Source organism: Prinia subflava, chromosome 2 (assembly GCF_021018805.1).
Source record: "Prinia subflava isolate CZ2003 ecotype Zambia chromosome 2, Cam_Psub_1.2, whole genome shotgun sequence".
Lineage (NCBI taxonomy): Eukaryota > Metazoa > Chordata > Aves > Passeriformes > Cisticolidae > Prinia > Prinia subflava.
In genome coordinates this window covers 45379038-45404579 of record NC_086248.1, presented here as the reverse complement: position 1 = coordinate 45404579, position 25542 = coordinate 45379038, and the positions used below count along the sequence as shown (strand labels likewise).

The window sequence follows — 25542 nt, the reverse complement described above, 5'->3', positions numbered from 1 at the left end:
TGCTTTCTTTGTATCTGGTTTGAATCTCTCAGCCGATGTTGAAATGCATCTACCCTGTTTTGGTGTGTGAAAACACACACACTACAGAAATAAAAGCTTCGGAAAGAAAAAGCAAAATACATTATTAAAATGTATTTAAATCTTTTGAGTTGAAATATAAGTGATGTAACCAGATGGCCAATGTAAGCTATCACATTATCAATTCCTATTTCCCCTCTCAAATCCCAGCTCCTGGCTCTGAGAAAGAGCTTTTTCAGCTACCGGCCACACTGTGAAGCAGGCAGAGATGAGAAATGCCCAGCTACCAGCAGGACCAGGTTCAACTGTTTCCCTCCAGCCACTCACCCCACAGAAGGGCAAACACAGGTTTTTTTCTGGGACTGGACAGTCCCTGTCAGCACATCCATTTTGAAGACTATTCAATGCTGCCATTGTTTAAAGACTGCCCCATTCAGTACCTGGCTGACAGACCCAAAGTTGCAGCCATCCACCACAGCTCCTGCCCAAGTAGGGAGCAGGGCCCTGATTCTCCAGCTCCAAAACAACACTTTCTCCCCAGGATTCTGTAGCCAACAAAAATACCAGGTCAAGGTACAGAAGGAATCAGAGAGATTTATCCCTACCAGTATCAGTGATTCCAGTATCAGAAATGCATAAACCTATCTCAGAAAAGCTATCTGCACCATGAAAAAATACCATGCTTCAAATTTTTCCTAGGCAGCTTTAAGCATACAATGTGCTTTTCTAAGCTAGAAATAATCCATAAATAAGAAGATTGGTAACAGGTACACAGCTGAAGGTCTCCTCTATGACAGTCTCCTCCTCAGTCACTGTATACTCTGCTAGAAGCAGGTTCTGTGAAAGAGAAGCACTCAAGTGTTTGGCAGTGGCCTCTCTCATGCATGTATCAAGAACACTCCCATATTCTTGTGGCTAAACCAAGTCATAGGTTGTGGTTCCAAACCCCAGCTGTCCCTAATACTGTCAACAGAGGTTATAAAGTAATAATAATAATGAAAACATATATAAATAAAGAGATAATACCTCTTCTGCCTCATTCACAGTGATCTGGATCTTCAGCTATTAAGGAAAGGAAGGCCTTTGTTTTTATTTGTACAGAGGCACCAGCACAAGTCATTCTGGAAAAATAAGCTCTAAATATCTCCTTGGCCACTGGGGAAATAGGAAGTCAAAGATCACACTATTTCAAATGTAAAAAATATATAAAATTTTATTTGACAAGTTAACAAATAATAACATTTTATTAGTCCATTAAAACACTTTATTACAAAGAAGTGTAGTTGAGTTATAGCTACACTACATGAAAGTTAATTCTAAGGTGAACAAACTGATCTACTGGAGAGGAGGCAGTTTAGAATGTACATGCCTACTGTATCCATAAAGTTTATTCTTTAAAGGTATTTTGTACAATTAAAAATTTAAAAATTTACTAGACATCAGACAACTCCAAAAACTTCTAACATAGCAAAATTCAGAACTATTCTTCTTAGATGACATCATCTTTTTTCAGAGATAGCTGAAGTTTCCTGACAGCTTTTAGCAGCTGAAGAGAACTTCTGCTTTTCTGCCCAGGACAAGGTTTAGATATACTTTCCTTTACAGAGACTGCAATCTCCTTTGTTTCCTTTTGTTCACCACACTTTAGTTTGACATGAGTTTCCCCTTGCTTCAATTTATGAGTTTTTCTTTTTAATTTCTGCACCTAGGAAAAAAAATACTAATTAGCATGTTACATACTCCAAAGACCCACAGCTGTAGAGCTGACTGGACTCCAAACTACAGATTACTGAGAGACATTGAAAAAAGAGAAAAGTTTAAACTTAGTAACCTTGCACAGTTGTCTCACTGTAACACAAAACTGACCTTGCCCATACAGAAACCACCACAGAAAACTGACCCCACCTACACTCAACTGGTTGTTGAATCCCATCACTGCCTAACATAAAAATGCTTGCTTGAGAGAGCTGGAATGTCATCTTTTAATAATCTGTACTTACAACAGTCTCTTTCCATTTCGGACTGTACTACCCTAATCAGAAAACCAAGCAACCAATAAACCTTTAAAATGTATACTGTCAATTTTCAGTTACTGGATCTAAGCAGTAGATTCGATCTAAAGCCTCCTTAACAAAAGTGAAAAACAGAATAAATAGGGTTAATTGCTAAAGAATGTTTTTTAAAATGTCTGATAATGAGTCTTGACTTGCACTTGGCATACAAAGGTCACTTCCCAAAGATAAAATTAGGCTGGAAGCATTCCAAATGCCAATTTAGGCTTTAAATCCATTTCTAAAAATAATTAACTTTAATTGTGTTCTAGACCATATTATTAGCAGTGAAACACAGAGATTAGCATGGCACTTTTAGTATGGCAGGTTCTAGACAAAGAAATATGCATTAGAAACATTAACACTGGTCTGTATAAAATACAAATGGAAATGTCTGTGTGCAAAAGCACCAGAAAAAAAAATACAGGCCAAGGAGTTAGAGGAATGGCGTGCATTGATAACCATGGCATGATGGACAGTAATCATACAGACACTACTATTTACAGCATGACCCTAAGGGGTGTGCTCTGACCAGGCTGTACAAGAGCACTGAGGACTTGCCAGAAGATCTGCACACTGCTAAGAGGCAAAGATGACAACAAGGTTGCACCACATTGTATGTGCTGCTCTTCATCATCCCAAATCAAACAGTGGCCATAAAGAAACGCAAAAGAAAGAAACAAAGGTGCAGTTGTTGTCCACTGTCTTAGGTTCCTGAGGATGAAGTCAGCAAGGCTTTGAGGCAAGGAGTAACACCATAATTGTTGAGTCTTCAAGAATATAAGAGTTTTATCAAAGACACCAGCTGACATTGCCAAGAGAGGCAGTGAGGACTCAGCAGTCAATGCCCTTTGTCTATATTGCTAACATGCAAGTCTGACACATCTACTATGACATAAAGCAGCTCTGTGCTTGCAATTACATGGACAATAAAAAGTTTAAGTGAGTAAAATCCATCAAAAATGGATATGAATAAAACTGGTCAGATTTAAATTAACTATAACCTCCTCTTTTTACAAGGTATTACGCTGAGTTTTCTTCCATTTCCTGTATAAGCAAAGTTATCAGGTGAGTATTTATCTTGAAATAAGGTAAAAAACCCAGAAAACAATCAGACAGAACCATGGATTGAATGTTTAATCATATGCCCAAACCAAATTGCTACAAAAGAGTTAGGCTGTTCAACCACAGAAGAGGGATTTTATATGGGAATGTATGACAAGTTATTATCTATAGTTCTAAACTAAATACTGACAGAATGAGGACAGTTTAAGGGTTAAATAAAACTGAAAGGCTTGCCCAGCTATGATTTTGGAGAAGCTCTGGTCAACAGATTAGTTAATAAAAAAGCTTCAATGTTTCAGTAATATAAAAGACATTTAATCCAGTCTGTACAGGAATTACGGCTTCTATTTTCTCATTCCCCTGAGGGACAGGATATAAAGGAATGAAATTTCAACAGTTTGTCTTAACATAGTGAGCAGAAGTGACAGACGGTGCAACCCAGCTCTGTATTGCAGAACTGCCACAGGGCAGGAAGCTTTCTCACCAGCATATATTCCTCACTGCTAGTTGTAAGCACCTTTTCCTGATCAAATGAAGAAATTTGAGGTACAAAAATAGGAGCCAGCAGTCTAATTATAATCACCCATACTGGAACATCTTGGCTTACTGGAACACTCCAGTGACATTCTAGCTGAAGACAACAGGAGGCAGAGTTGTGGCAGCCTTTCAACAAGAATGTTAGTAGCTAGAGAGTTTACATTTTATTCTTACGGTAGCCTGATGCTTTTTCAGCTTGGATATTTGTTTTCCTTTCATCTCCATTTCTTTTACAAGGCAATCCAGCTCCTGTTCCAGGTCTTCACGAGCTTGGGAGTCTTGAGTATCCTGTATCTGCTTCAGAAGTTCTTGATGCTCACTATTAAAGACAAGAATGGCAATCTAAGTATTCACAATATAGTCTCTAGGATTTCTTCCTGCAGGAGTTCCTAGGCATTTTGTGTAGAGTATAGAAATATAGCATTATTTCCACTCTTACACAATGCACATTAACCTGGAATATATTAACATGAGAAAGGAAAAAGGTTTTCCTGTGAGTCTGATTTTCTCGTTCCAAATTTTTAGCTGATGTCCATCTTACTTCTCCCTCTTCACACAGGCATAACAACTACATGTGTAATAGTGTGCAAAATGAGATATTTGAATGTGAACAGCAGCTGTGCAGTACAACATTTTCACTTCCTGCCCAATGTAGCACAGACTTTGAAGGCTTAGTGTAATGCATGAAAGTATTTTTAAACTAGTACGTTCAAATCACAATTTTTCTGAGAAATTATTCAAATTAAAATATTATACTCAAAAATATTTACAGTTAAGTGGGCTGCTTAATTAAACTAACCAGATCACGTAAAAAAATTGTGTAGATCTTGATACCCAGATATCTGAACAAGTTGAAGCCAGAGACCTCCTCTTAGGTAAGTAATCCCTTTACAAAGGTCAGAGCTTCTTTTCTGACTTCTGAGTAACTGCTCCTCCTTGACAGTTTAATTGAAGCAACTGGTTGCTGCTATAAAAAAAAAAGCCTGTCCTTGAACTGCCATGAGTAAGCCAGACATTGCTTTTTGGACACGAGATTGCCTGCCAGTTTAAATTTTATCACATCAAGGGCTTCAAATCAGCGTCAACATCCTAACCGGTTTATTCAGCACATCCTCCTCTGTTCAAATCACAGCTTATCATGTTGACATGTCTGCTACGACCAGCTAGAGCTTTGTCTCACAGTCCCACAAGCCTGCATTAATGGGAAGATGCCTAAGAACACAACAGATTGTCATCCACATTTATTTGCGTGTCTAGAAAGATCCATACACTCCCATCTGAAGTGTTAGCTTCTCCCACACCCTGCCCATTTTCTGGCAGGAGACTGTCCCTCTTTCACAAGCCCCTTACAGGACCAGCAAGTTCTCCTGCTATCAACAAGCAAAGGGTACAAGCACCAGACTGACTCAGCACAAAGACTCGGCAGGTACACTGGTAAGGAAAGAGCACAGAGCGAGTACAAAGAACAGGAGAGATGTTGTGACAGGACTGTTCATGCCTGAGCTGTACTAACCCATTCCATCACCCAGACTTACTGCATCCTGCAGGCCTACTCAGTATCAGCACCACCTTTGCAGCCTTCTCCAGGAGAAAAATTTTGGTTTACTCTGTACATCTCAGAATACCTTTAAAATGTCTATAAGGCACAGGTCTGAAAGGCTTTCCATTTGCTGCATCTGCTACTTCAGCAGCAGCTTGTTTGAATGCAGGATGTGGAAGCAGAAAAACAAGACCAGTGAAAGACCAGAATAGAAAGAATTTTTTGAATGAGAAAAATCCTACCAGTCAAGTCTGCTCAGGTCAGTCTGTCAACAAGGAGCCCTATAGCTGAAACAGGCTGGGCTTAACTGTAGCACCCCGTCGCTTCTCAGGGTTACCGCTGGTTTACTCACAACACCAACGATGGGTACTCACAAGCTCATTTGGCCCAGCTCATCTTGTAAGGCCAACAGAAGGTCAGAAAAGCTCCTGGTGGCAGTGGGTGAAGTGGAACAAGAGGATACAGATTTTGAAAGGGCACTGTGTCCTGAAATCCCCACTGTAGCTCCTCGTCTTCGCGATGCGATACGCGGATTGCGATGCTTCATAATGTGCAACACACTTTGTACGTTTGCACTGACAGAATGGCTGGAGCTGACAGACTTAAAGAAGAATTATCAGTGGCTTACAGAAGTAATTAACAACTACACAGCCTAATTCAAACTGTAGATGTCACTTCAGAACAGTGGTTTTCACCTACCTTCCCAGCCACAAAAGGTAGTTCACCAGCCTTTACATGTAAATGTGAAAGCTGCATTTTCTTCATTGTTGGATTTCTCTGCCATAAGAGCCATAAGAAAATATAAGACAAGAAATTCCTATCTGCTGACTCAAGAGGACAATCTTAAACTCTTTTTTAGTAAGTAAAATTCAAGTAAATTCACAGTGAAACTCATCACCTTAGTTTTCTTCTGGTTAAAAAAAATATTTTCCCTCCTGTATGTGTAACAAGTAAGACTTTCCAATAGCTGACACAAGTAAATTTTATTCCATATGCATGTAGATTGTTCAATAATTAGGCTAACCTAATATTAAAGGAATTGAACCTTGTTTACTTAAGTTTTCAAAACCACAATTGGAAAATTTTGACTGATCTGTAACATGTGTTGCAAAATAAATTCTCTTGATTTCAGTAATCCACCCAAAACACACCATCTTAAGAGGCTGAGCTAAAACTCCTTTGGAAACTAATTTTGCCAGATAAACTGAAAGGCAGCTAAGAAAGGACATGGGGATTGGCAGCAAGATTTAAATAGAGGTAATTGTCAAGCTGGTAAGGGCAGGTTTTCCAGTGATGTTCTACTAGCCCTAGTATCATTTTAATAAATGAAGGAAAGAAAAAAAATGGGCGGAAAAGGGTTATTTAGCACTGTTTGTAACTTTAGAAGAGGAGTAAAGTGCAGCAGATGAATCAAGTGCCTCTTACATCACCATTTTTCAAAAATTCCAATCTTTGTGCGAGTTAGATGCTACCAGCAAGAGTATGCTAATAAAAATTTCCATGTTACCTTCCTAGGTTTTTTGTTCTTCCCATTTTCCTTTTCGGGTTCATGTTGAGATGTTACTGAAGACATAAAAATTCTGTTTACATCAAATCCTGTTTGAAGCTGTGGCAATAAGCAAAAAAGAAAACAGCCATTTAATGTAATATTAGAGGTATGAATAGCAAGGTTTAATTAATTCACTCTTTCATGCATGGATAAGAACCAATTAAGGGCACTATTAACTGTCCTGCTTGGAAGGCATAAGCTACTCTTAAAAACTGAACAGATTACTAGGAAGGCAGGGTATCAGGCAGATCTTGCAGCTCTGCCTTAGTATTCCTCATTTTCATATTCAGCTGCAGCAGCAGCTGTATTTTTCCACTGTGACCACCAGCAACTGAGATAAGCCAATCCTGCCACATGCTGAGGATCTGATCATAAAATCCAAATTATATGAACATTTGGCTCTTACAGTCTGGGGACAGAGAGAACTAAGCCTGTCTGTGTTACACTGAGGTCAAACCTGCTGGACAATCCTAATATTGCTTGGTAGTTCAAAGTTGCTATCAAGGCCATGATAAACAGGATGACAATCATTCCCAATTAAACATAGGACAAGGACTTTGTTTTGGCATGTGTTACAGTTCCAGCTAAGCAATGCTGGAGGTCCACCACTAAAGTGACAATATTCTGGCTTTTCTGTCATCAAGAGGAAATGAACCACACCACACCCTGTGCTTCCCAGCCCAGATCCAACAGACCTAAATCCATCCTGCAGTGTATTAAGATGGTACTAACACTACTTTAGGACTCAGTTTACTGCTTCTAAGTCCTTTCTGGAGCAAATATTTAGACTATCTTCTCTGGGACAGTCATTCTTACCATGTTTCTCAGAAGATAAAATCTCTGTACTAGGCCTTTTACTCTGCAGCAGCAAGCAAGAAACCAAAAAACCTACAAGTTTTCAATGGTTTAATTCTGCTGGATTCTGGAGGTGGTCAGACATCAGGGCTACAAATCTACATGTTATTTAAAGCTTCATGGATTGATGAAAACCCATCATCCTTGGATGAGGTATAAGAGCTGACAGCAGTGATGAATTAAATTAAGGCATCAGCTTTGCTTATGTTCTTCCAATATTACTCTTCAGCATTGCAGCCCCCACCCCACCAGAACTCCCCCACAACTGGTCTCTCTTTCAAGCTCGTTGCTACTGATGAACAAAGTGAAGTTTGGAATATGACTACCTTGCCCCTTTAGCAAAAGGTTTCATAATTTTGCTCTCTTTGACAAACATTCATCTCTCAGATGGATGCTGGCCCAACAAACTGATTATGGCTTCACAGCCCAATGAATTATACAAGATCTCATTTGATGAACAACGTATCACCGATTAAGGTTTTTCCAAGTACAGCCCTATGTATTAGATATCTACAGATCTTAGCAAAGGGAAGAAAACAAACATAATAACCAACCTCATTTGGGATACAAGGTTTTATATGTGACCACTTTGGAATTACCGAAAATTAGGTTAACCTGATTCAGTTACAGATTTTCTAAAAATTAATTTTCTACCTGGGTCACTTTGGGCAGTGTTGATGCTGATGAACTATATCACCAATACAAACCCAAGCAGAATCTTTTTTCATTGAGATATGCAACACACCTGGCAAGCTTTCTAATATGTAGCTTATAACTAAGTAGTATTTCAGGAGCTCTTCCTGGGTGATAAACAAGAGGAGTTAAAATAATAAAGTAATAAAACAAACAGGGCATTTTGAACAGAGAGAATAGCTTTCTTCAGTACTAAAAAATAAGATAAAATAAAATCATTTCAGTCTACCTGAGCAGTTTTATCTTGTATTAGCTTATGCTGATGCTCTTCTTTACACAGCTTTTCTTCTAAGTGTTTGAGCTTGTCCTGAATTTGAAGGCAAGAATGATTAGTCCCACTTCAATTTGTCATGCCGAATCCGAAGTCTGGAGGAGCTCACAATTGTAATGTGGGGATAAAACTGGACTGTAGGAATTTTTAAAGCCCAGACTGAAAAAAGACTCATGCACTTGAAGCCAAGGTGGCATTCAGTCAGGTATGCTTTAACAGACGTAACTTTTGCAAAACTTTGTACTATTAATAGTATGCCATGAAACGATAGCAAATTACTTTCAGACTGTCATTCCATGCATGCTTACTTCAGCAATTCTCTGAGTAGCACTAAGTTTAAGACACTCTTTTTCTAGCATTTCAAGCTTTTCCAGTTTTGCACACAGTTCCAACCGGTTCTGATCTTCCTCCTTCTGAAGCTGAGCCTGGAAAAAATAAGCAAGAATGGAGTTGGCAACTGATGAAATTGTTTCAGACAGCAAAAAAACCCACCAAACCACCCCACACCAGAGTAAAGGTGTTTAATTAGTTTAAATTCCTTATTTTTTAAATTGCAAAGTGATGAAAAATACCAGGCAGACAAAGACGACTTAAGCTTCCAGCAGCTTTTTTGTCTACCAAGTGTGCAAGTATTAGCATGGTTTTGCTCATTAGGAGTTCCACCCAGGGAGCTTTTCATACAATTCATTCAGTGGTTGTCATCAGCCATACACTAAATTGCTTCTGTTTGCTAGCAGCCTGAGCAGAGCTGAGGAACAACAATCACCACAAAAGACTTCAGATCCTGCACATTTCTATACTTTTGAACTATGTCACTACTTTGTTATTATGTTAAAGGGCTTCACCTGTTGTTCTAAAATCATTTTCTTTTCCAGTTCTGCACTGGAAACCATTTTTCTCATGTAATCCAGCTGTTTCTCCAGCAGGGAGCAGCGGGATTTTGCTGCATTTAACTGCACACTTGCATCTACAGAGAGAAACAAGACATTCAGTACAGCAAAGGGAGCTACACATTTAGCCAGTCTGTCATTTCATTGAGGAATTCTCTGTCTTCAAAACATACAAGAACAGTTTTGTTAGTCTGAACAAGTCATGTGGTTAAAATTTTATATATAAGACATGAGAATCAAAATGTTTTTTCAAAGCCAGTCCCTAATTTGAATTCCAAAGGCATGAGCACTGCATTTACTTTGATTTCTATCAGCAGATATCTAACCATAATCTGAGAGAGGAGAATCTTCTCTTCTCCTATCTTTTCTCAAGTTAGCAGTGTTATGTAAGCAGCTGCTTGCTTATTGTAGGAGTTAAACATACCACTTGAAACATGCTTAGTCTTTAAAATTGCTTTATGGCTTATGCAATACTCAGTTGATATACGTAAAAATATCTCAACTTGATCCACAATTATCAAGCTCCTGTCCCTCCTCAGTTCTGAAGTAAAGACCGAAAGGGGGCTGCACTAATTAGCAGTTTTTCAAAACAAAACACTCCCTGGATTATACCTTAGTGTTGCTGTGGCTACACCTTATTGCTCAAAAGAAATACCTTTCCTCTGTTGCATCAGCTCCTGATGTGCTGTGTCCTTCTCGTGGGACCTGCGCTCTAAGACCTTCTTGTACTGAGCAGCTGCTCTGGAGAGGCTGCACAGTTTATCTTCAGCCTGGGACTTCTCCAGCTCGAGACGGTGGATTTTTTCTTGCAGAGCTTTCAGGGCTGCCACTACAGCTAGCAAACAACATAACAGCTGCATCTTAAGTAACAGTATTTTGATGATGATGATTATTATTAGAAAACACTTCATGTTACAATATGATACCTAAATTTTTTTCCTAGGATCACTCCTAAAATTAACTACATTCCCCAGCTGTACACTAACATATATATGCATATATATGCAGAACATACATGGGAGAAAATGGATGTGTTTCCTGCATCCAGAGCACGTGAAGCTCTGGTCCTGTGAGCAAAACTATTTTCACTCCAAATGGCAGCAAGCACAAAGAAATCATGGTAAATAGAATATAATAAACCCTGGGAATTCTCTTTAAACAGAAGCAAAGAACATAGGTATCCAAGTGAGGTCACAAGTTTTGGTGTAAGGCAACTGGTCTGGACAGATCAAAACCAGAAAACATGCTCAGAATGGGGAGAAACTAGATACAAAGGACCCTTTAGCAAAGGATATATTGTTAAATACTTTACTATTTCAAAAGGTAATATTGCAATGTCTAGTATCTTCTGTTTGATGATTCTTTAAACCATAGAAACAAGTCTGAAAGATTTTGCTTTTGGCCTCAAATCAGTCTGTGTCAAATTATATCAAAAATAAGAGCTGCAATTTCAGCTACAAGAAAAAGTCTGCTAGCTCTCCATAAAGCATATACACCTGTGGAAGCTTAAGACATGTTCTGTAACAAGTCAAGCTTATTTTCTGACATTTTATAATTGACAGTTCCTCTATTCCAAACACTCATCAAAAGAATACCATCAAATATTGCTACCTCCTTAACAACTTTCACCATCTTATCACAGATCCATTAAAAACCAAACCAAACAAACAAAACACCAAAAAACAACCAAAACCCACAAAAACACACACAACCCCCCCCCCAACTTAAAAAACCCACCCAAACCAAACAAAACCATACAACAGCAAAAACCAAACAAACATCAAATAAAAACTCAAAATGTAAATACCAGAAAAGATGAAGTGGGACCACCTTTTCCATCTTTCTGTTGGTATGCCAAACATTTCCTTAACCACTTAGCTACATAGCACTAAACTGATCACTGCAATCACAATCATAAAAAAGCCCACACTCTGTATGACATAAGATCAGTACAGAAATTACAGATTTTTCAGGTGAGGAATAATGATCACATGCACACTCACAGGCTACGTCTGTGCAACGTAGCAAAGTTGTCCATGGTAGTAAGTCCAAGTAGGGGTATCCTTGAGATTCCCTAGGCTCTCCAGATATGTTAAGCCACTGAGCATTTTGCCTTGTGAGCTCCAGGGAGTAGTCACCCATTAAAGGACATGACAGCCATATTTCTTATGGACCAACTTTTATGCTAACTTTCCTGGGAGTCTGAATTGTTCAAAAGTTCTCCCAAGGAAATGTACTACGAAAAAAAAAAAACCAACAAAACAACCCACAGAAATTATTTTAAGCTGGAAGGATTCAAATAGCACTAAGCCAATTTCAGGTCAGTGTACCATACTAATGATCTTTTTTTTACTGTATTTGAAGTCATGAACTACTTCTACTGAGTTTGAAGCATTCTCCTTTGCTTTCAGAGGAAGTCTGACGATTTTAAGTTAAACAAATTTCAAAGCCAAAGTTTACAAGGATGTTAGACGACTTACAGAGGTTTCCATTCTAGACATATGACTTCAGGGAGACTACTCCCTCAGGACACATATACATCCTGTCTCAATGTCACACTGATAACTGCAGCAAGTCATTGAACTCAGTCAAATAGGATGGGGAGTTTGCTCAAGAGATTTCACATGGAACAATTAAAAAGAGCATTTTAAGGGCATATTTTGGCTATACCTTGGTTATTTGGGAGAGAAGGCCTATCACCAGCAGCAGCTGCCAACTTCTTTGATTCTCTATAAACAAAGGCTGCAGGAAGCATCCAATCTGGTGGCTGAAGAAAGCTTCCTATGAAACTGTTCTTTGATTCAGAATCCATAGCCTGTACAAAGAGAGCCATTTAATGATATTATTTCTTTAAGAGACTCTTTTTCTATGTCACTGGGCTGCCCCTGGCTTTGTTTATATCAAACCAGATCATGCACACCAAAATAATAATAATAATAATAATAATAATAATAATAATAATAATAATAATAATAATAATAATAATAATACCCACACCCCACCAGAAGAATCCTGTATTTTAATTCCAAAACAATATCTTTCATAACACTAAACATAGCTTCCTTTGACCTACCAAAATTTTCCATGATTTTTCTAGGTGCTTTCTAATAACTTATGCTGATTTTTGTCCTTTTAAGACCCAAGTATCACGAGCATTTTCTACTAACTGTTTTACAGACTTCAATGTCTTGACTCTAAGTGCTCTCTGCAGAGCAAGCATTCCAGGTTTTACACCCTGTTTCCATTTGTAGCCTCCTTAGTGCTCTTCTCCCCATCTTTTTGGATATAAAACCAAATTACATATGGTAAGTAATTTACCATTATTACATAATAGAGTTCTCCACATTTAGTGTTGAGATAACAGGAGGATATTTAATATGTAATATTCCCAGTATTATCTCCATTATCAAGCACATGTATTAAGTCCTGTTTCTTCACTTCCTTTTTGTTCCACCCTTTCACATTCTTTGTTTTATGAGAAGCACATTTGAAGACAGTTCACACCCTGTCAAATAGAAATTTTTCTTGATATTCAAGACATGGACAGTGAAATGTGTAGAAAGTGCTTTAGGCTAATACAGCCTCTAGGAAGTTAAAGCAAGTTTGAAATCATCCTGCAGTTACCTATCAAAGTAGTAAAAAGCATTTCACTTGATACAGTGTAAGAACTGAAGAGTCTATGCAGCTGCAGCTAATACAAAAACAACTTATTTGAAGGTTCAGTGATATAACAAATATGATTGCTGTATCACTTGTGTTTAAAATACAAGGCATACAACTGGAACAGTCTTCCTGCTTGGCTAAGATTATTTACAGATGTTAGTCCCCAAGAAAATCACCAAAGTGGGTATCTAGTAACACGAGGAAGAAACAGACAAAGACTAGAGCTTGCTGATGAAGCACACCCCAGGAGAAGCCATTCATACTGGGTGGCAAACAGGGAAAAGAGTTTCTAATTACAAAAGAAGTTTCTAGGAACATTTACAGCCTGTTCCAAAGGCTGTATAAAAACCAAAAAAAAAATCATCTTCTAGCCACACTGCCTCTTCAAGGCAAGCAGAAATTCTTTCTTCCTCCAAACTGTCATCACAGAGATGTCAAAATGAGCATCTCTTCACCAGGGCTTGCTCGACTTGGGCCCTCTCAACCATCATCACTTTTGTGTGCTAACACCCCCAAGGTCACATCCTTCAGAGGAGCCCCCCTGGTCCCAAAGAGGGAGTTTTTCCAGGCTACCCTTGTGCCACAGGTCTTTTCCAAAGACTTCTCCATGGGGCCCTGCTGCTATCCTACTCAAAGCCAGGCCACAAGCTCTTGGTGCTGGGTTGGCAGCAGCAGACAGCCAGGTTCCCACCACCACTTGGAAGAGGTCCCATCTGGTGGCCCCACCACATTTATGGCCACAAAAGCTGTTTATGGGCCTCCCTACCTCTGTCCTGAAGGACTGGAAAAGACCATCCAGGGACACCTGACCTTAACAGCTGGCCAGGTCTACTGACCATGTCCAGCAGCACAAGGGGCAATGGCAGTGAAAGACACAAAGCAGGGAGCAGCAGAAACCTCAAAACATGGTTGAGAAGGTCCTGTGGCCACAGAAGTGGTCAGGACCAAGACAAGAGAGGAGATGGTCCTGGCATGGCATCAGCATGGAGTTCCAGAAAATAAGAGACAAGCAAGACTAAAAATTTTCCTGCTGCTATTCAACCCTTCTGCATTGGTGATGAAAAAGACTACCAAAAAAAAAAAAGTCCCTAAAATTGAGCATATGCAAAAGCAAGAAGTTTCCTACCACTGCTGTGAATAAAAGCCAACTTTGGAAACAGCAGAAGAAGGTGGTTTTTGCTCGCTATCCAATCTTCTGGCAGTCAATTTAAGTGGAGCCTCGATTTTTGAACATCCTCCAGTGGAACACGGCTCCCCTGCATGCCTGCACAGCTACACATCAATTACTTTCCTTATTACTTTCACATAAACAAGTTTTGCTGTTTCCAAGGAGATGGGCCTGTGGACAGTTGTAAGAAGGGCAGTGATCCGAAGCAAAAAATGAGTAAAAGAGGGAACAAAGCAGCAGAAAATTTGAGTTTGTGGACAAGCTCAGTAATACAAAGGTGTGGGGCCGTGGACTTGGCAGAAAGGGAAATAAAACCCTTTAATTCTGCAAGTGAAACCAAAGGGAAGTGAAAGAGGCCAGCTCACCTGCCTGGCGGTGGTGATCCAGCTAATCCGCGTGGGCTTCAGCACAAAACCCCACAACTTTGCCAGCACAGTGGGGGATAATAAACACCCTCTAGCTGGAGAGGGGGAGCTCCCCAAGCTGCTCCTAAGAGCACAGGCTCAGCAAAGGGTGTGAAAGAAAACACCAGGGGACCGAGACACCTGTGTTTGCAGAAACTCTGCTGCAGACAGTTACAGACGCCTTGCTTTACCACAGCTTCCTCAGATACAGCGGCGGTGTGGAGCAGCTGAGGGCACGGTTGCTATGTGCTTTGAGGCTGTGTCAGCGTAATTACTCTGGTAGAGGTGCTCTGCTGAAGACAAGTCCTAATATCTCAGCAGGTAAATAAGAGTTTATAGCAAACTGCACAGGAGGAACACCTACAACACTGCAGATCTCAGGCAAGGAGATGTGTGCCAGGAAAAGGACCAGGGCGCTCTAGACCAGCAAGACATCACCAAACATCCTGGCCACTTCCAGCCCACTGCAACAAGAAACTTATCAGGAAATAATTAAGTAGTTTGACGTATGTTTGAACGTCAACTGTCCTACCACCAACTTCTCCCCCCAAGTATTTAAGCTTCTATAAAACCATCACAACCAGGCTTGCTTTTTAAAAAGTCTTATACAGCAAGCTTAAACCACTCTCTCATTCCATGGTGCTGCTGCCATGGACACCTGGTACACAGCCCTAGAGAGGTGCTTTAAAGCAGATATTGCTTCCCAAACAGCAATGTTTGTACTAATGTAACTCCGCAAGGCTTAGGGGATTTAGCACTTGAACAACACTTGTTAAAGCAGCCAGAATCTCGTTGTTTAGACAAGCCCTTGGTTGAGGAAAGCTGTGCACTCCTTTGAGTTTGGGCAAGAGCCAAGGGAGAAGTATGCATATTAAACAGAGGCTGACAAAATACCCCAGTTACATGCAGAGGGGAGGGGAAGAAGGAAGAAATGCCTCACTCCCACCCCAGCAGCCTACACTGCTGCGGTGAGCAGGTGCAGCACTTGGGTTGTGGAGGTCATAGCTGAAGTCAACACTGGCCCTTTGGGGCTTTTAACAGGAAATGGCACAGCCTGTGTTGGTGGATGCAGCAGTGATGCTCAGATACTGGGTGCTATTTTACTCAGAAAATTACAAAGTAACTGGTTCCAACACTGGCCACATCAAGCATGGGGTATCTTAGCTGCATCCATGGGCTTACCATGGGTCTCTTCCAACCCAGAATATTCTGTGATTAAACATCAACCTGGGCAAGGCAGCTATATTTTTCTTCAGGTCCGAGCTAGGAGGCTCATGGAGGTCTGTGCCACACATTTGCAATCCTGTGATGGTGCATGATTGCCAGGCATAGCACATTAGCTCTGTGACAGCACTGCATTAATGCAAATACTCTGCCCACCTCTTGCCTTGCTGCAGCTGGAGTGCTCAGCCCTGGGCTGTGAGCATGAGAAGGGCCAGTCCCTTCAGTGGGACCACTTGTGCCTTTTGGCTCACCATCACATGCAGGCTGAGAGTGAGCTTGCACAAAAGACACTGGGGAGCAATCCCACCATCAGGCCCCCATCTCTGTATATGTGAGGTTTGTGTCTCAGAACAGAGCAAGCAAACTGGAGTTTGGTACCATAAGACAAACAGAGAATTTCCCATTTCATAGCTGTCATCTAAGAACTAATACCATTTAACTGTATACCATTTCTATTTACTTTTGCTGAATATGGCCTGCAGTAAATGCCCGAGTACTGGACTGGATTGCTGTAAAAATCAATTGACATTTTAGTTCCTTGTGTCTGGCCCAAGCAAGTATACTAACAGTGGAGAATTACTGAACATAACTGAAATCCCAAGTGTTACAGAAAGACCACTTATGACTTCTTCATCATCCTCCTCCTCCCTCTGTGTTTCTCCCCTCCAATGCAAGCCACTTCTTTACAAAGTTTCAAAAAAGTCTCCTGAAGTGAGAATTCCAGAAACATTTTGACACACATACAATTATGTCTCATACTGTAAAGCAGCATATGGAAAAGCTTTTTCCACATGTAAACAATAGCAGACTCAGGGAATAATGCTGGCTTAACAGTCTCCCAAAAGACACACTAAATGAATAATGTGATAATGTAAGGAATACTTCCACTATATTCTCTGATGTTTGCAATCTCACAGGGACACTGGTTCATTCAAATTGCTGTGAGGACAATCTTTCAGAACCAAAGACAGAGATGCTGTCAGAACACCTTCAAAGAAGAAAAAGAAAAAGCAGATCAAAGCACATTTCAGAAAGAAATATAAAGATATCTATCTTCTGGCCTGACCTACTGGGCATGCACAATTTATAGTGGTTTTTTTTTTTTTTGATAACTGAAAACAAAGTCTTAAATGAACCAAAGACTGATTCAGTGTTTATCTGACATAAGAGAAGTTCTAAAGAACTGCCCCAACACAGGCTATACTGAGAAGCTCCCAAAATGCTGGCTGCTGCCTTGTCTAATTGAGCCAAGCCTTGCTGGCTAATGGTTATGTGAAAGGCCATTTCTGTGACACAATCCAAACTGGTGTATTTTTTCCCCTTTCACTTTCCTTTGAGAACTGGGAGAAAAGCTTGGTCAGCTGTACTAGCTATGCTGCAACACTCAGCCTTATTCCCAGCAGACAAAGAACAGCCCTTCCACAGAGAAAAAAAAAAAAAAAATGTTGTGGGCAAACTGCATTGTTGTTTTGGGAACACCCAGTCTCTAGCATCCTGGCACAACCACTTGAATCAGCCTGAAACACACGACAATGCTCAGGACATATCTAAGCAGCTGATACTCCCATGTCTCTTCTAATATAAGTGGGTTAGACATGAAATGGTGGCAGCTGCAAAACTAATAGGAAGTGAAACCTCACTGAATCAATAAAGCATTTCAATGTGATTTTTAAGTTTTGTCAAGTTCCACTTTAAATTAAAGTTCAGAGCAAACAGCAAAAATTTATTAGAGAAATTAAGGAAACTGGAAGTGTTTTGAAAAACTGACAGAGCCAAATCAATGGGAGGCAGTTGGTTGTACAAACTGGGAGATACACACTGGCAGTCTCAGAACTGGATACATAAAGGTTAAATATCCAGTCTCTTCTTTGATACTACTGTAGCAGAGCCCATTTGTTCCTCACTATCAAGTCTTGATAGTCTCTAAAACTTTCATACAATCATTGTTTTTCATTCTTGGAAGAAAAGGAAAAGAAATGGCATTTTCCGTTTTCTCGTGACACCATATGTACTGTAAAGTAGGATAAAACCTGGCATTTTAATTTTAAAAAAAACCCAAACCACAAACAATCCAACAAATGCCCAAAACTCCTAAGACTTTTCACTGTGTCAGCATTTCACTTCTAAGCATTCACACTGATATTTCTCTAGTTCCTGTTTGCTAAGAGAAAAGAGAGAACAACAACAACAAAAAAACCCCACAAAAAACCACAAACACACACACACAAAAAGCCAAAAACGAAAAGGAGAAGAAAGAAAATGGAATGAGTTACATGAGTATTTTGTGAACAAGGTAAAGAAACAACTTGGTGGAGAAAAAAACCTGATTTTTAAAGAATTTTTTTGGGAATAGATTCTAACCTGGCAGTGTATCAAGCATGCAAACTTGGGTCAAAATGTTATTAGAGTTGTGCTGTTCTCTTCAATGAGTACAGCAGACCAAATTCCTCATCCAATTGGGCCCTCATCCAAAAGCACATAATACACTCACAATCAACCCTTGGTGGGGAAATCAAGTTGGTGTAAATAGCTTTAACCTCTACGTGCAAATGACAACTGAACTTAGCACTTAGAGGAGAAAGACTGCAAATTCCTGTCTAGTAATAATTGCTATCTTAGCATGAAAACATTTAGTCTGCTATCAAAATAATTACATTTATATATCTTCAATCAGTCCAAAGGAATGAAACATAGTCATATTGTAATAAGCATCAAACAAAACCCAAAGACTATAAATAGTCACTAATACACTTCCTCACTTCACCCACAGCTCTGTTCCTCTTCTTTCATGTACCTTCTGTTATATTTGAGGTTTGTCCCTCATCTAATATCTCTTTATTGTATTTACATGATTCTGCAGCTTTGTTCCTTGCCCTTTGCCATTTGGTATCTTTTTCTCCTACTTGCTCTTCTAGCATAAAAAGCTAGGATTTCTTTGAAGTAAAAACACCCATTTGTCCCCCTCCACACCCCCCCCCCCAACAAGACTAACTATCAAGTTTCTTCCTTTTATATTCAAAATCCAGTTCCAAGAGATGCTGCTTGCTCTTAGTATACTGACTGATGTGGAGATTGAGGGTGCTCTCCTCAGCACTCCACATGAAGAATGTAAAAGGCTGCTTTTTCTGTCCACTGCTATTTCCTGCTGATGCCATCACACTGTCTTCCATATGTAGTTTCTTTAGTTTAGTGTGTCCTGATAGAGTGAAAGGAAGGAAGAAATTACTGGCTTTGCTATAAAACCTTATTAAAAAAAAAAAAAAAAGGAAAAAAAAAAGGGGGGGAAAAGAAGGAAGGTTTGCTGTTGTGTGAAGTGTAAGTTTTCAAGGGTAACTGACTCCAATCTAAAAGACTGTATCTGTGCACAGGCAGAATAATTAGATACTAGAAAGGCAAATGAAAAAAGGAAAAGGCATATTAGGGTAGGGCAGGGCAAATATAAGGATGGGTTGAAATGACAATCATAGTGAAGAAATATAAGAAGGTAGGAAATTATTGCAGGTGTTGATGCATTCACAGTAAACACTTTTACTGCATAATAATTTTCACCTTTTATGTCTCAAATATTTAATGGTTTCACTGAAAGATAGTTTTGAATGTTGCAACTTGCCCTCTAGGCAGATGAAACACACAGATTATGCCCCCACTGTTGCCTTGGAATTTATTTTTACAGTAAACTTCTGTTTTTACCAATACTTTCTCAGGGAAAAGTGTCAGTCTCTGCATCCACTATCCTTTAACCTAGCCTGAAGATGGAGTAGGAGGTAGATTTCAGACAGATAACCACAAAAGCTTGACATGGATGAGCAGAGAAACACAAAGAGGGCAATTATTCATAGGATTTGTCTCTTTTTATCAACTACCACGCCTACATTTTTTTCATATGTTCCTGTGCTACCGACAGCTAGGCACCTGGCAAGGAACAAAAACTCATTCTGCATTTGTACATCAGGCAGTCTAAGAAACAGAATGAGGGAAAAAAAAAAGCTAGCAAGAAAAAGGAAAAGATAAGTTTCACTCCAGGCAAGAAATGATTCCCAAAATCATATTTTGTCTGAAATAGTTGTCTTTTAATATGAAGAAAAAATGAAAGCAGATCTGAGTTAGAGCAACTCCTCAATCTTGTTTTGGAGACCTATTTTGTTGAAGAATGATTTTAAAAAATATCATCTGTTTACATGACTCAGAAAAACCATAGCAATTCTAACATCCACACTGCACATCCTGCACAGGCACAATATTCTAGGTATTAATGCCAAATAGTTTGTACATCATATGGTATAATGAGTATTCAAAAATGCTGAAATGGTTTTATCACTACTTCTGCCCTGAATTGCCTGGGGAAACTTAAAACAGTCAAAGGCATTACTTGTTTCATATAATCTGTATGTTTAAACTTGCATGGCTTTGGAGATACAGAAAAAGTGAATCTGACTAAGATGCTACAAAATCCTGCGCAATGCTGCAGGTAGAAAGCTACCTTCAATTGATTATAAAGTTTTTAATAGGTATTTCTTCCCTATTAACTATATGTAGTTTCTGAATGCAGGGAAATTTAGTGGATCTCTAGGTTCTTGACTTCAATTCTTGCCATTCTGTGTGACCTTAATAAATCAGAGGGTTGGGACTGATAAGGGACTGATGTTTCAGGATACATGAGCCTTTCAGCCTCAGGGCTGAGTGTGGTAATGACAGGCTCACACTCCCTGCATGAAAAAGAAATGCAGGTACAGATCCAAAACAAGCAGCAAGCTCAGTGAGGAGCTAACAAGAGCTTCGGTTTGGGGTAAGAAAACTCTGAACATAGATGTGGGTGAAGTCCCACCCTGGTGCCTGGCACCTTTATCTTTTTTGGACTCAGAATTTGGAGTCCTCCTCTGGCACTGAGTGCCAAAATCTGTTCTTTAAAACAATTAATAAAGAGTCCCTGTAGCTTTTCTGGTCTGTGACTTCAGTTCATGTGGCTGCTGGTCACAGCATTTTTCTTTGTGTTATTGCTGGAAAACACCAAGGTCGGTGCTAACAGCCTGCCAAAGGTGCTTAAAGGGCCTTTTGGGCTGTCAGCAGATATAAAATTCCCAACAAGCAATGCTCCTCTTCTTTTCAAGTGCAGCTGCAGGAAACAGTGTCCACCTTCTCTGTGCTGCTACCCAGTGGTCAGAGCATTGGGCAGGAAGCGGGAGTTCCTGGGGAGCACTGATGCCTCATCCCTGACCACCATGCTAGACTGGGAGGAGGAAGAGCAGGAAGGAAACAGGGAGTCATCACCTTTCGTTTGAAGTTATGACCCTGTTCCAAAAAGCATGTAAGTCTTGAACAAGGACAAGGCAGCTGAGGCAAAAGGCAAAGTAAAAGAAGGATGTGTCTCTCTCATCTAGTTCAATCATCAAAACAGGGCCCTCGGGTCAACTTATGCATTTCTGTAGTAAATAGTTCCTGGATAAAAAACAGCACTAGCTGGGGAAAAGTTATCAGAAACCAGGAATAAGTGCCTACAGATCTCCTGCCTTCTAGTTGACACTAGTGCCATGCATTTGCCATCCTTCCAATAGCACACAAATTCAACAACTGAGGTGATGAATGCTTCCCTTCCATTTCGCAATCCTCCTGAGCAGCTGGGACACTCTCCTGGGTAGTTAGGAGGTGTTGATGTAAATGCCTTTGAGCTAAAATTCTTTAATCCCTAGGTTACTGTACTGAAGGTGAGCACTCTACAAAATTCTGCCAGGCACTGAAGCCTTCTGTGGCTACAACAGAAGAACCTGACTTGTTGGGCTTGGAGAGGTTCCACTCAGCAGGACCTCTCTCAGAGCTGCTCCACCTACTTCCTAGATCACAAATGGGAACAAAGGGGAAACAGGTTCCAAGGTGCCCAGTTTGGGGCAATTCCAAACACTTCTATCCAGAAACAGATTAACAAGAGTTTGGGTGGCTGTTCACAGGAGTTTTTCAGAACTGCACTTTTAGTTTACCCATGCTGTTTTCCTAGCCCCCAGTGTTTCAGCCTACATTTATACAGTTAAGTGGAGTGTGGTCAGAGAGTTGGTAAAGTTCAGCAGAACTTTAAGTGGCCTGTAGTTCTGGCCTAGTTCTAGATCATAGCCCAGCTCTTCTCAAAGCAACCCACTCTCCAGGATAAACTATTCCACAGACTTTCTGCATGGAAGATTTGGTTTCCTAAGAAGAAGCTGGTGTCTAATTCACCCATCCCTGCTGCATTTGTGACCTCTGAGGAGGCATTGTGGCGCGGTTTGGTACAAACGTACATCTGCAACACATAAAAGGGCAGAAGACGTTAGTTGTACAAACGCATGCTCAGGAGCAAAAAAAGGACACATCTTCTCCCAGACAGAATGGTTTGGGCTCGAACCTGGGTTCAAAGGCAGTAGAGGAGTAGTCTGTGGCTTTTTGGTGTCTCTTTGCAAAACAAGAGTCACAGAACTTTGTTTTCTCAGAGGGTAGCTGTGAAGAAAAATGCATTTTACTCCGGAGTGCCATTTATTGTGGCAACGTGCCAAAACACAGATCTAAAAAGGGAGGGTGAACTTTTTGAAGCGTCATCCCATCCTAGGTATTTAGCAACTGGAATGAAGTAAGCTTTAACAAAACCAGGTGTAAAGGAAAACAGCTGAAGGAATGCAATTTAAAAAGCTTCTAGTTCCTTCTAGACTGTACAAGTTTTACTGTGTTATTGTAAGTTCTCCAGTATCTGACTAAATGCATTCTGGAGTAAAATGCTCTTTTGTGACATAGAGAAACTGGAATGAACTTTTAAAAGTAAATATAATATATTTTAGATCTTATATCTTAGAAAGGACATAAATACAATTACATAAATACAAAAATAATTCTGCTGTTGGATGTCATCTGTATATGGCTATAGAAGTCCTTATCTAGTTAAAAAAAAAAAAGGAAGTTGATAAATCATGAAGGAAGGAAATACTGAGGTTTAAAACAGCCACAAATTTGTTTTTCTTCAGCTTATCATTTTGAAAACTCAACGGCTGTAATTCTGGATGAGTTGCCAGATTGTTTCCTTCATAATTCTGCCTCTCATCCATTCTTTAGGGATCAAAAACAAGCATATTAACTTCAGTCAGTGAACATGCAAATCAAACAAACACATTCCCCTAACTTTGGGCTCTGATTAATTCCACTGGTAGCCTTTGACCTTGATTTCCACAATGTCTTGCAGTGCATAAAGAAGCCTGACCTGGTATCAGAAAACTGCAGAGATTTGGTTTGGAAAAAAAATAAAGCCATCCCCATTGCTATTCCCTAAGTACTACATTAAAATCTATAAAACAAAGGGCTGAAATCTGAAGTTTGGGCCTTGCAGCCAGTTTCACAATCTGTTTCCTGTAGCCAGAGTTCATTTGGAGCCAGTGGAAAAAACAGCTTCAAAAAGATAAAAGGCAGTGCTGTGACTTTCAATCAATCTTGGCATTCAGTGTGTGAATATAGCTGTACCAAAGTCTAAAACATCAAAGCTCCAGCTCTGATTCTGGTTCACTCTACTGATCTTGGGTGTATGTAGTCATTATCAGAGACACCCAACAACTCACGATGGGAAAAATAAGATCTAGCCAACTACTGGAGATCAAAATTTAGGTAGAAATAAAGCAAAGAGATGTGACATGTCTATTCACAGGAAAGTGGGAAACCATAATGAGTGACAACTGAATGGGGTGGGAAGCTAAAGTGGTAGCTAATGTAAAACCAAAACAAATAAAAAAAACCCCCAAACCTCTAATGACACAAAAGGCACTGGCAGAACTATTTTCTTTAAACCCATCAGTTATGGTGGGTGGAGGCCTCAAGTGCTTAGAGAAGTCAAGACTCATATTTATTACAGGTAGTGCTGATTTCAGCAGATACATTGTTCACGAGGGTGCCAAAGGCCTGGAGGAAGCAGCTGCATGAAGCAGTCCAGGCCTGTCCACCCTACTGAACAATGGCAATGCAGCCTCCTTGCAGAAAGGATTTTATGGGAAAAAAAAAAAAAAAAAAAAAGACTGGCCTTTCTGCAAAGGTACAGGTAAATGCAAGTTTCAAAGAGACAGTTCCAGAAAACAAAGGGATGTCAGATGAAGAAATCAGACTCTTTACAAATAAGAGAGCTGTCAGTGGATGGTGTTGGTGAGCCAGCCCAGGCTCTGTTCCTGGACCCAGAAGTGGTTTCTGTGTCTTTCTGTGGCATACGAGCAGCTTGTTCTGCATTTACCTGCAGTTTTGACGTCAGAATTTTACAGTGGGAAATGTGTATGTGGGAAGCTAAAAATAATTATGCAAGACCCTATGTAGGCCAAATGTCCTGTTTCTAATTTACTCCCAAGTATTCTTTTGCCTTTTCAGTATACTCAAAATTTTAGTTTCATGATTATTTCAATGTGGCAGCTGCAAACAGTTTTGCCTTTGTTTTCTTCTCCTCTTGTCTGCCAAGAGGTGAACTGGATCAAGAAACTGACTTGGCTGAAAATTAAAATTTATCATAAACAGCACTTTTTTCCCCCCCTTCAGGAAAAGCAAGGGAAACAGCAATAGCAGCCTCTTTAGTGGCAGATTACACTTAATCCCAGAACGGCTGAGCTTGGCAGGGCCCTCTGGAGACCATCTGGTCTAAACCCCCACTCAAGCAGGGCCACCTAGAGACAGCTAGCCAGGCTCCCCCGTGTCCAGGCAGCTTCTGAATATCCCTAAGGATAGCAAGTCCACAGCCACCCTGGGCAACCTGTGCCAGCGCTTGGTCATCCTCGCAGTACAAAATGTGCTTCGTGATGTTCAGAGGGAACCCCCTGTGTTTCAGCTCGAGTCCCTTGCCTCTGATACCGCCATTGGGCACCACCGAGAACATCCTGGCTCCACCCGCACTGCACCCTCCCTCTAGGCACATATAGTGTCCGGATATATACATGGATAAGATCTTCCCGAACCTGCTCTTTTCCAGGTTCATCAGCCCCTGCACAACTGGGATTAAAAAAAAATATCCCCTGGGATTAATTTGGATAAAAACACCGAGGAACTGTTGCTCAGTGTGAATATTCTCGGGATTTCCCCCCTCCTTTATTCCATCCCTCCTTTATTCCCAAGCGGTGCCGGGGCTGTGTTTCGCTAGCACCGGCAGTTTTTCCCTTCCCGCTGAAGCCCTAACTTAGGATCCATCCCCTGCTCCGCCTCTGACACGCCTTCGCGGTCACTTGAAACACGTGCGTGCTTAACTGCGTGCCGGTGAAAAGCTCTGAGGCAAATCTGCTACGGAGACTGCTTCACCCCCGGCTGCCGCCAGCCACCGGCTCTCCGTAACCTGCACAATCCCCCCAAACCCTATCAGATAGGAAAACGGGAATACCGTGCGCGCATCCCGCAGCGAACGCACTCCCTTCCCCGGCAGGATCCTGGCCGTGCACCGCGCTGCCTGCCGGGACGCGTAGTCTTCCTCCGCGAGGGCCAAGGGAGCGCCCATTGGCTGGACTACATATCCCAGCAGCCCCTACGGGCACCCGGCGCTCACCGCTGTGATTGGGCCCCCTGGCTCGGGCGCTGAAAGACGATTGGCTGACCGGAGTGTCTGTCATGCGGGCTCCCCTTGCTGGGCGGGGCTATTTCCCCCCAAC

General features: G+C 40.7%; 1 protein-coding gene across 2 annotated transcripts; it reads right to left on the bottom strand.

Annotated features, from left to right (window-relative positions):
* Positions 1-1243: 1243 nt before the first annotated feature.
* CEP57L1 (centrosomal protein 57 like 1) lies at positions 1244-25484 on the bottom strand. Of its 2 annotated transcripts, none has more exons than XM_063389779.1 (11): positions 25278-25481; positions 12140-12284; positions 10125-10304; positions 9425-9546; positions 8888-9004; positions 8538-8615; positions 6719-6817; positions 5911-5988; positions 5586-5812; positions 3846-3990; positions 1244-1723 (listed from the first exon to the last, which is right to left on the bottom strand). In XM_063389779.1, the coding sequence occupies exons 1-11, from the start codon at positions 25389-25391 to the stop codon at positions 1508-1510; spliced, it is 1521 nt and encodes a 506-aa protein (XP_063245849.1). In that variant the 5' UTR covers positions 25392-25481; the 3' UTR covers positions 1244-1507. The 2 variants fall into 2 exon arrangements, with proteins under 2 accessions (XP_063245849.1, XP_063245850.1); XM_063389780.1 differs by having other exon boundaries at positions 1559-1723; positions 3833-3990; positions 25278-25484.
* Positions 25485-25542: the final 58 nt, after the last annotated feature.

Excerpts from the sequence above, each read along its gene's own strand:
- CEP57L1 (XM_063389779.1), bottom strand. The coding sequence starts at position 25,391 with ATGGGCGCTCCCTTGGCCCTCGCGGAGGAAGACTACGCGTCCCGGCAG. Across the intron at positions 9,005-9,424 it reads AAATGATTTTAGAACAACAG|GCTCAGCTTCAGAAGGAGGA; the intron begins GTGAAGCCCTTT and ends TATTTTTTCCAG. Across the intron at positions 6,818-8,537 it reads TACAAGATAAAACTGCTCAG|CTTCAAACAGGATTTGATGT; the intron begins GTAGACTGAAAT and ends TTATTGCCACAG.